Raw genomic sequence first — 11,107 nt, 5'->3', positions numbered from 1 at the left:
CAAGGCAGGTTCAGATGGCTGCCACCTCTGAACCTGGTTCTGCTGGAAATTTCTTCCTGTTAAAAGGGAGTTGTTTCATCCCACTGTCGTTAAATGCTTGTTCATGTGGATCTTGTTGGGTTTTATCTTTCTTATTAGAAATTATATATTTTGATAAGCGCATTGAGATGACTTTGTTGTAAATTACGCTATACAAATAAAGTTGAATTGAATTGAATTGAATCATAACTATTTCAATTGAAGTCTTGTTTTATCAAACTAAATGACATTAAAATTTTAGTCGAATAAATCTGTTAATAATATACAGGAAAACAAGTCTATAAAATTTTTAAACTTTTCAATTACCATTTATCAACCTGATATGCTGGGTATGTATGAATGTTCTGACTGGATTGTGTCCCATGCGATGGACTGGAGCCCTGTTCAGGGTGTACCCCCACCTTGCACCCAGTGTGAGCCTGAGATAAGCACCGGCAGACCCCTGTGACCCTAAAAAACAGGAACAAGCGGGTCTGAAAATGGGTGGATGGATGGGGTGTAAAATCCTTTTTTCTTTTAGATCAGAACAAAGTCGTTCTGAAGATTAAATGTCCATAAATTTGTGTTTAAAACAAAGATCTTTATCAGATTATTCACACGTGCACTGGTAAAAATAAGAGGGCACTGCTATAAATCTGTTAAAGGAGAGTTCAGCGACCTTGAGGTTAGCCATTGGCTCGCTACTATGAGCAGTCAGCTTTTTACCCACTGACTGTGAACTCTGTAAACGTCAGTTTATGCACTTTATTACCTTCTCCCCAGTAGTGCGTTTTGCTCATCATCTTCAGCTTTAATTGCCCTCTTGTGTCACCGCATGTAAATGAATAAAGTGGCGAGAGCAGGTAGGGTATATAAACAGGCAGCAGTGGCGCTCACAGTACCTCGTGCTTCCCTCAGCTTGCCTCATAAGCTTCTTCCTCTGCAGCTCCGTGTCTTCCACTAACCAATACCAAGAAAAATGGCCTTTGCCGGAAAATGGGAAACTGAAAGCCAGGAGGGATACGACGCGTTCTGCAAGCTCCTTGGTGAGAACAAATACCAAATCGGAAAACACAAACTTGGTTTTGGTTTTTTGTCTGTTGTTGTTTTGTCCATTGGTGTCTCATCCGTTGGTGTCTCGTCCATTGGTTTTGTGTCTGTTGGTTTTTTGTCCATTAGTGTTTCGTCCGTTGGTTTTTTTGTTCATTGCCGTTGCGTCTGCTGGCGTTGCGCCTGCTGGTGTTGCGTCTGTTGGCGTTTCGTCTCTTAGCTTTCTGGAAGACTAGTGTTTTTTTCTTTACATCATTCAACTGTCCCACTTTAGGCATCCCAGACGACATCATCGAGAAAGGCCGTGACTACAAGCTGGTCACAGAAGTCACCCAGAGCGGCAACGATTTTACCTGGACGCAGCTCTACCCCGCCAACGCAAAGGTCACCAACAAGTTCACCATTAACAAGGAATGTGACATGGAGACCATCGGGGGAAAGAAATTCAAGGTAGGCAATGAATGAATAGAAAAGCCAGAGCCAAATTAAACGTGAAGAGGAGATGTGGAGTAAGATAGAACAGCATAACTTTTAATGACAGATTATGTTCTACAGGCCACAGTCTCTATGGAGGGAGACAAGCTGAGCGTGACTTTCCCCAACTACCATCACACCTGTGAGGTCAGCGGAGGCAAGCTTATTGAGGTAGGCCACATATATTCAGAGTTTTACTGCAATAAAACATGAAAATACTATTATTATATTATGTTTCGTATAAGACGCATTGCCATGGTTCGTCTGACTTTCATTGTCCTTCTCTAGGTCTCCAAAGCAGGATCTGTTGGTCTAACGAGAACCAGCAGGAAGATCTAAGAAGTGCTAACTGAACTTTTCACTCTTGGAAGAGTTACATCAGAAACTGCAGCCCTGGCAAATAAAAAAAAAACATTACGCAAACACGACCTTCTGTGACTCTGGTATTACTTTATTTTTTAATTAACCTTTCACAAATTCAAGAAAAGTGAGAAGTTATTTTGCAAAAACAGAGATTATTGTATGTTGTAGCTGGAAAAAGGCTGGATTATTAAAATACTTCTTATAATCCTTTTTCTTCATAACGGAGAAACAAAATCATATGGATTTTTTCCGTAAATAATTTAAATAATGGAATTGCAGGTCTTTCAAAAAACTCTATATCAAAGAGCAGAAGTGGAGCAATGGGGGGGAGAGTGGTTTTAAAGGCCACCATTGATTAATCTACACCATTTTTTTTCCATGTGTCTTGACTGCTGTATTATATATATAAAAGATCATGTAAAATAATCTAAAAGGGCTTCATATTGTTAAAAAATATTTAAGATATTCTTACAGTATAACTCTCATTTGACATTGGTTAATTAATGCTATTATAATGCCACTGTTGGTAGATTAATATAGTGTTACAAGTCTGTCTCAGGGCCTGGCTTCACACTCTTTGGGTTTTAAACAGCAAAAACATGTTTTATGTCATATTTGATCAGGTCACATGATTAAACATGGGCAACTGGTGGGCTGGGGGCCACATGTGGTCCTCATTTTGTTTTTCCCTCAAAAGTAAATGTACGATACAAAAAAAACGTCAAATACATCCAAAAAAGACAATAAAACTACACAAAAAGTATTACAAAAATAGACAAAAATTACTTTGAAATCAAAATTTGGCAAAAAAAAAAAAAAAAAAAATACACACAAAAGCACACGAAAGGATGTCAAAAATACACAAATTGATAACAAAATTACAGAACAATTCTCCAAAAACCCAAAAGATGACTACAAAATTATAGAGAAAGATATACACAACTACATCAAAAATACACAGAAATAACTCCAAAAACACAAAACACACCAAATTACTCAAAACACAAAATACACCAAATTACTCATAACACAAAACAACAACAAAAATACATAAAATGAGCCTAAAAACAAACAAAACGACAGCAAAAACATACAAAAACCATGAATCATTCCTGTATTACAGTTTTTCTCAGTCGCTTTGGTGCTTTTCTCACGTCATTATTAACATTTGCACAGCAGTTAGTGCAGTTCTCAGAACAATTAGTGCAAACTGCAAAACCTAGTGGATAACCTGCAAAAGCACGTCACTTGCTCAAAATGGAAAGTCCATTCCTCAAAAGCAAGTATTTATGTCAATGAAACTGCTAGTGTCATCAAAATGAGAAGTCTTGATATCATCGTTTATGAACAAGATATATAGTCAAATGGTTTTGTCATGTTTTCATTATGACAGTGTATTTTCTCAGTGTTTTCCAATGAAAAAAAAAAAAAAAAAAGATCAGAACTCGGCGACACTACCCAAAAATGCTCAAGACAGCACTATACGCTACTTGTACAGTCATTTGAAAACTACAGTAAAGATACACATTGCTGTAGTTAGGGGAGTAAATGATTACAAGACACTGAATACGTACGTTTCACATTTTTACTGTATATGTTTGTTGCAATTCTACAACATTGTGCCGAAGAAAAATGCACTACAGTCATTTATTTAGATCAAAGATAAGAAACCCTTATGGTAAATGTGAACAATATACTGTATCAGTACATAATGTAACTGAACATAGGTAAATCATTCTGGCACATCCAGACGTTCCTGTCTGTCTGGCCACATATTTTCATCTACCTCACAACGGATATCATCCCTTGTTCAATTTAGGAGACTTTTCCAGGAAAAAATGTACAAAGAAAGGTATAAAATTAGCTTGGCAGTATTTGATAACTAGTTCAACAGTTTTGTATGGAATGACTCAAGCAATGAAATAAAGACTATTAGTTTTTATTGGGAACCACTATTCAGCATCCACAAGTATAGCTCATGCTGACTGACATGACGTCGGCAAATGAAAATTTTATAAAACAGCAGAGAATTGTGTGAAAGCAACTGATACGTGTCCAAAATTTGTTCAGAGGGAGGAGAAATTGCTACTAGGATGTGCACAAATGACTAAATGTTGTGGAGGTTGAACTAATAGTTATGAAAATTTGCATTGTGATCTGAGAAAAGCACCAAAGTGACTGAGAAAAACTGTATTGCTTCAAACGGTCATTTTCCTAAATGCTGCATATCTCAGTGACCTTATTCAGGATAGAGCAGATTTAAAATAGAAGAGACTATAAAATATTTGCTATCATTTCCTGTGCTTTCTCCTCATAATTGTCTAACGTGAACATTGCTCGTAGCACGATGCATCAAAACTCGATCCTGCAAAGTATGTCAAAACTCCTGCCCATCAGGGACTATTTCCTTTACAACAGTAAGTGGGGGAGAGATTATATTGTGGGTGTGAAGTAGCATACAACTATTAATTAAGCCGAGCTAAGAAAAACCTATCACTTACCACCTGTAGTTGAGCTCAGCTGTGCCGCATTCATTGCTGCCAGCGGTGGTCACAGGCTATATTACAGCAATCACTCATATCTGAATATCTTCCAGACACAAAACCAAGGGAGGCTTTATGAGAGGCAGTGACAATCAATCACTGTGTGCTGACTGATATAGGCTAACTATTGCTGGCTATAGCCATGGTGCTTTCTATGGACATTCATGGCTTCCAGAAGGAAGACAACAACCACTTTTGTCTTGTATTATTATTTTTTATTTTTTATCATTATTGCCAATGAGTAGCATGTTCTTTTTTATATTATTATTATTCATTTTAGAGTATCATGTATTTTTTCTATGATTGAAAACAAGCGCAGTTACTGTATATCATCAATTAATGGTTGGTTATAAACAGTGGTGGACAGTAACGAAGTGAAGTACAGTACTTAATTACTATTTTCTAATATCGATATCGATATTTTTGGGGGATAATTATTATTTTCACTCAACTAAATTTGAAAGACAAATATAGAATAGAAATAGTGACCAATTGGAACATTAATAGAGGAAAGCTGTTTGTGTTTTGGGAGTGATTTTGGTTGTTTTCATAGTAGTTTTACGTTAACTTTTATTTTGTGTTTTTTGTTTTTGTTGCCATTTTTTGTGTTTTTTGGAGTCATTTTGTCTGTTTTTCTGGTCATTTGGGGAAAATTTGTTTCCATTGTGTGTGTTTGTTTATACAGTATATATATTTATATATATATATATAATTTTGAGTATTTTTCTTGTAGCTTTCTCTATTTTGGTTGTGCTCTTATAAGGTTTTGTTTAAATTGCATGTGTTGAATAAAAAATGATTTTGTGTATTTTTCTGGTTGCTTTTTGTGTATTTTGGTTGTCATATGGGTTTTTGTGTTTTCCTGCCATTTTGTGTGTTTTTCAGTGATTTGGTTTATTTTTTCAAAGTTTTTGTGTTTTGGGTATTTTCATAGTCGTTTTATGTATTTTTCATCATTTTGTGTTTTGTTTTGTTTTTTGTAGCCATTTTAAGTGTTTTTGGAGTCTTATTGTTTTTTTTTTTTAGTCATTTCGTGTATTTTTCTTGTAGCTTTCTGTATTTTGGTTGTCATTGTATGGGTTTTTTGAGGGATTTTGCATATTTTTGTTGTTGCTTTGCGTATTTTTTCTATCATTTTTTGTATTTTTCTGCTAGTTTTTTTTTTTTTTTGTAGTAACTTTGTTTTATTTGTTTTGGGGGCCACACATAACTAGGTCGAGGGCCGTATGTGAGCCCCAGGACTGTATTTCAGACAAATGTATCTGTTACACGTTAAATGCTTCATGGCAGTGTTTTCTGCTTTCTAATCATTGTTTTAAAACTACTTCTTTCATGAACTGCAGACCCTTTAGGTTTCATTTCCGCTGATGTTTCCATCGTACATTCATAAATGTAGACGAGAGGTTCTGCGTATCTTCAGCGATTATTCGATAAAAGAATCATTTTTTCTCAGTTAGCAGATATCTGCACAACCTATGAACCCATGACTTTTCATGATGTAAAAACTGTCCAAGTTACATAAATATCCTTTTCCAACCCGACACTTGACCTTGGATCCTTTTCCCTACACTTTTCTCTCTTCTCTGCCCTCTGTTCTTGGAATGCACCATTTTGTCCATGCGTGTCTCTCTTCTCACTTTCTTTTGTCCTCTTTTCACATCCTCCCGTTCGTGTCTTTCTCCCTTTCTATCCTATTACTCCATGGCTCCCAGCCAAGCAAACAATCAGTTAATTAACCAGCTCATTCCCAGGATCATTCTAGCTGCTCTCAAAGGAGCACCATAAAGGCCCTTGTGTCTCTAAATTTACAGCTTCATTAAGTGGACTGGAGTAAGGTACAAATCTTTGGTGTAAAATTGGCAGACTAGAGCCCTGAGTGCGTATGCGTGTAAAGTGTGGGTGCTGGCCTCGACTCGAGAGCTGGTGACTCAATAGATTCCTAATGAAAACAAAATCTGTGTTTTTTGCCTCTGAGGTGGCAATTGTTTTGGTGTAATAATGAGACATCCTCGCTCGCTGGCACAGATGCAATCAGGATCTCGCACTCCTGCAAAATTAGGGTTGGAAGGCAACAAGCAAGGTGGCAGTGGAGCAGTGTTTGTGTAGCTTAGCACTATTGCAATCACTCTGCAATATCACTTCCTTTGTCCTCACAGACAAACAGGCCTAATTGGCTATTTCCGAGGGCCACTGGTTCTGATTGGCCATTCTGCTTTTTTTTCTGATTGGCCTCCATTCCGTCAAGAAAAGGAATTGTTAACTTGTCGGCATCCGCTTCAGCTTTTGTGATGAGCACTTTTAGGTGTACGGAGTAGAAATCCCAGAATTAACTTGGGTTTAGAGTTACCCAATAGCTAGGAATATTGAACTGATCATTACTCTCATTACAAACACCAGAATAATAAAGGATAGAAAACCATTACTCTTTAGTGTTTGGAATAACAGTGTTTAAAATAACGACGTTAGGTCACAGTGTTTTTTTTTTTCAGTAACGGGTTAATCAAACTAATTACTTTTTACGCTGTTACAACGCCGTTAACGTTACTGAACGTTAAATGTGGTGTATTACATGCACTGATTGAGTAAACTGTTATCTGACAGCAACCCTGGCTCCATACGCAGCTGTAGTGAGGAGGTGGGTTAAAAACAAGGTGAGCGATTACGATTGGCTAAGGCGGCGTCATGTTTCATGGTAGCCAATCAGAGCCAGGGTTTGTACACATGTGCCAGCACACACACACACACACACACACACACCCAGCAGATTGGATGAAGCAGCAGAGATGGTGAGCGTGGAGCAGTCCGATGAAAAGTTGTCATTTTTAAGGTGGAGATACAAACACTACTTTAAATCAATTGTGGTCCAAGACAAGAACGTGCATGTGAAGTGTTCATTATATCCAGGAGTGCAGACTTTGTCGACATCTGTTGTAAACAACTCAAATTTAATGAAGCACCTCACGACGACACACGCATCTAAAAAATCTGAAAACTTTTTTTTTCAACAGTAACGCAAATAGTTACTTTCCTTGGTAATGAGTAACTTTTATTATAGAGTAATTTAATTACTAACTTGGTTCCATTTTGGTACAAGTAGTGAGTAACTATAACTAATTACTTTTTAAAGTAACGTTCCCAACACTGCAAACTAATGTATAAACAAAACTGCTACTGAATAATGTCTGATAGAAGTCTAGTCAGCAGCCAACTACTTATTAAAAACTTCAGCTTCTGGAATATACATTCTACACCATTTTTGGGTTTCTGGCTTCAAAAACAAACATCGTTGAGAAGGAACAACAACAAAACACAAAATCCTTGCACAATATGGTGATCTCTGATGCTCGGGCTGGAGTAAATCCGGTCTAAACTTCCGATGATTTGATCGGGATAGCGGGAGATTGTGAAAGTGAGGGACAACAGTGTTCAGAGAGTTAAATCTGCCAAAAAGAGTGTTTTGGGTATTCAAGTGAGACGTGGCTTTCAGAGAGTGAGAACCATTTCATTCATTCCCTACGGAGAGATGACTTGATTTTAATGTGACTGCGGAGGGCATGAGGAAGTTGAAGAAAGGAATTGTACCTGTTTATTTCACATGGAATTGGCACAAATTCAAATTCCAGGACCAAGAGTGTGGGAACAGCGTCCTCGGAGAGTCCCGGACTCAGAGATGGAGAATGAAATAGCTTGGGATCATGATGAGCAAGGGCACACAATTTGGTAGACGTGAACAAAACTCTACGTCTCCAGGTTAAGCAGCTACAACAACAGTCGGAAGTCCTCAAACTTCGTTTGCATCTTGCAAAACTTTCATGGCATTTTGGACTTTAATTGGAACTGCTTTGATCCCCAAGATGGTTCGCATAACCAGCGCCAAGACAACCTCGGCCAGCGTCAGCACAGTCCAGCACCAACAACGGTAGGCAACAAATATGGTAACATTTGCTGGTGTCTCCTTACCTCTTCTGGACCAGCCATGAGCAATGTGTGTGTGTGTGTGTGTGCGTGCGTGTGGTGGGCATTTGGAAGCACATTTTAACCTTGCAAAGCATATTAAACAGCTTTTTTGTATGATAAGTGCTTGATAAATAAAGTATTATTACTGATACTATATAGTTAGTAATATATACATATAGTATAACTATTTACATTAACTATAGTAGTTAACTATTATTACTATTAGCATGACGTGCATATTTAGAGTTGTAGGCCAAAGAACATCGGCATCTCACTTGCCCTGATGTAAGCAACCAGACACTCGTGAAAGAGGAAGTAGAACGGAAGTGGAGTTGTGCACAGAGTGAATGACCTTATGGAAATGGAAAAGTATTTTTGTAATTTTGTACATGCAGTATTGTTCATGAGTGAGGGAAGGATGGAGCGACAGGCGTATTGGTGCGCCGTCTGCAGTGATGTGGAGTCTGCACCAATCCGTCGTGGTGAAGAAGGAGCTGAGCCAAAAGGCGAAGCTCTTGATTTACAGGTGGATCTACATTTCTATCTTCACCTATGGTCATGAGCTTTGGGTAGTGACACAAAGAACAAGATCGTGGGTAGAAGCGGCCAAAATGAGTTTCCTCCGCAGGGTGGCTGGGCTCTCCCTCAGTCATACGGGATGGGCTTGGAGTAGAGCCGATGCTCCTACGCATTGAGGAGAGCCAGATGAAGTGGCTCAGGCACCTAATTAGGATGCTCTCTGAACGGCACGTCCCTCCGGAAGGAGACCCCGAGGAAGACCCAGGACACGCTGGAGGGACGATGTCTCTCGGCTGGCCTGGCAACGTCTCGGGATCCCCTCAAAGGAGCTGGAAGAAATAGCCAGAGAAAGGGAAGTCTGGGCCTCCCTGCTAGGGATGCTGCACCCGGCAACAGATAAGCGGAAGAGGATGAATGGATGGATGTTTTAATCATATAATATTACATATATGAAATAAAGGTACATTTGTTCAATAAAATAAAATTACACTTATTGTAAATCCTGGTTTTTGATAAAGGTTTCATTAGGACTAGAATTAGTTTTTTCTCTCAAATTGAACAATAAAACTAAAAACAAAGTAAGTTTGAAAAACGATCCCCTAACTACAGGCACATTCACATACAGTACGTACGTACATATGATTGGTGAGACATTCATTCCTTCATAGAAGCTTCCTCCTCTTGCTCTGTAGCTCAGGACTGGGCCTCACTTTAGGGGACAGAAGACAGCTTTGTTTCCACATCATGCCTCACATTCCCCAGACTTGACCTGGTTCCTTTACACGCTGGCTTTGTGGGGAATGGATGCAGAAAGCATCCGTCCACCCAAGCATCCATACACCCAAACACTGACAAGCTGACTTCTTGTACCCCCAATGGACTAGAACAAGGCCTCTCTCTGGGGGACAGTAGTCAGCTTTGTTCCCCCGTCCCATACCTCGCATTCCCCAGACCTGCCCTGGGTCCCCCCTCAAGGCACAGGGCACTGGGAGGAGCCGGACTCTCTGTACAGCCCCATTTCCCTTCTTCTTCGTTTTGATATTATTGCTCTGTGAGAGCTTTCCACACTATTAACATCGTCACAGTTTTCTTTTTGACTGACCCCTTATACCAGAGGTGGGCAACTTCTATCCCAGCGGGGGCCACAAAAATGTGTTTCATTCATCAAAGGGCCACATTATGTTCTTTCATGTCAACATGTAGAATAATGGCCAATCTGAGCATTAACACAGGAAAGAACAAATAGTTTTTATAGTAATTTTGGGTGTTTTTCTGTCGTTCTGTGTATGTGTGTTGTTGTTTTGGTTGTTATGTGTCATTTTGTGCTTTTGTCTTGTCCTTTTGTGTATTTCTTCTTTAAAATTAATGTTTTTTGGAGTCATATTGTGTTGTGATTTTGCTTGTTTGCTAGTATTGTGGGTTTGCAAAGTCATTTTTTGAGTTTTTATTGTCTTTTTTTGGGTATTTTGTTTTCATTTTGTGTAATATTGTATATATTTTTAAGTCATTTTGTGTATTTTGTTGTTGTTTTGCGTTATTTGGAGTAATTGTGTGTATTACTATTATTGTTTTCTTCATTTTTGTAGAAGCATTGTGTGTTCTGGGAGTATTTTCTTAGTTTTTCTTATCTTTTTTTTTTCATTTTCCTGCAATGTTGTAATTCTTTGTATGTTTTAATGCATATTTGCTTATGTTTTGTGTATTTTTCTGTCATTCTGTGTATTTTTGTTGAAGTCTTGCTTGTCTGCTAGTACTGTGGGTTTGCAGAGTGATTTTTTTGAGTTTTTCTTCTTTTGTTGTCATTTTCTGTAATTTTGCATATCTTTTTTAAGTCATTTTGTGTATTTTGTTGTCGTTTCGTGATATTTGGAGTAATTTTGTGTTTAACTGTTGTTGTTTTGTAGTAGTTTTCTGTCTTTCTTGTCTTTTACTGTATTTTCCTGCAATGTTGTAATTTCTTGTATTTTTTAATGTATTCTTGCTTTTGTTTTGTGAATGTTTCTGTCACTTTGTATGTTTACTTTAGAGGCCGCATGAAAATAGACCGCTCCGGGCCGTCAGTTGCCCATGTCTGCCCTATACTTTCTTTCAGTTTAAAAAAAAAAAGACTGTTATCAACGATATTCCTCCTCTCTCCTTGTCAAACAGACCAGCAGAAAAATTCAAACACTAATAACCAAGCA

General features: G+C 38.2%; 1 protein-coding gene across 1 annotated transcript; it reads left to right on the top strand.

Annotated features, from left to right (window-relative positions):
- Positions 1-903: 903 nt before the first annotated feature.
- Positions 904-1,970, top strand: fabp6 (fatty acid binding protein 6, ileal (gastrotropin)). Its single transcript, XM_028472220.1, has 4 exons — positions 904-1,064; positions 1,343-1,518; positions 1,624-1,713; positions 1,831-1,970. Exons 1-4 carry the CDS (start codon positions 998-1,000, stop codon positions 1,879-1,881), a joined length of 384 nt encoding a protein of 127 aa, XP_028328021.1. The 5' UTR covers positions 904-997; the 3' UTR covers positions 1,882-1,970.
- Positions 1,971-11,107: the final 9,137 nt, after the last annotated feature.

The sequence above is a fragment of the Gouania willdenowi genome, chromosome 17 (assembly GCF_900634775.1).
Source record: "Gouania willdenowi chromosome 17, fGouWil2.1, whole genome shotgun sequence".
NCBI lineage: Eukaryota > Metazoa > Chordata > Actinopteri > Blenniiformes > Gobiesocidae > Gouania > Gouania willdenowi.
Note: the sequence above shows the minus strand (reverse complement) of the source record. Positions and strands in the feature narration are given on the sequence as shown.

What these genes read in the sequence shown, in the direction of transcription:
- fabp6 (XM_028472220.1), top strand. Translation starts at nt 998, where the DNA reads ATGGCCTTTGCCGGAAAATGGGAAACTGAAAGCCAGGAGGGATACGAC. An exon ending in CGCGTTCTGCAAGCTCCTTG is followed by an intron (nt 1,065 to 1,342) that starts GTGAGAACAAAT and finishes GTCCCACTTTAG; the next exon opens with GCATCCCAGACGACATCATC. An exon ending in TCGGGGGAAAGAAATTCAAG is followed by an intron (nt 1,519 to 1,623) that starts GTAGGCAATGAA and finishes TATGTTCTACAG; the next exon opens with GCCACAGTCTCTATGGAGGG.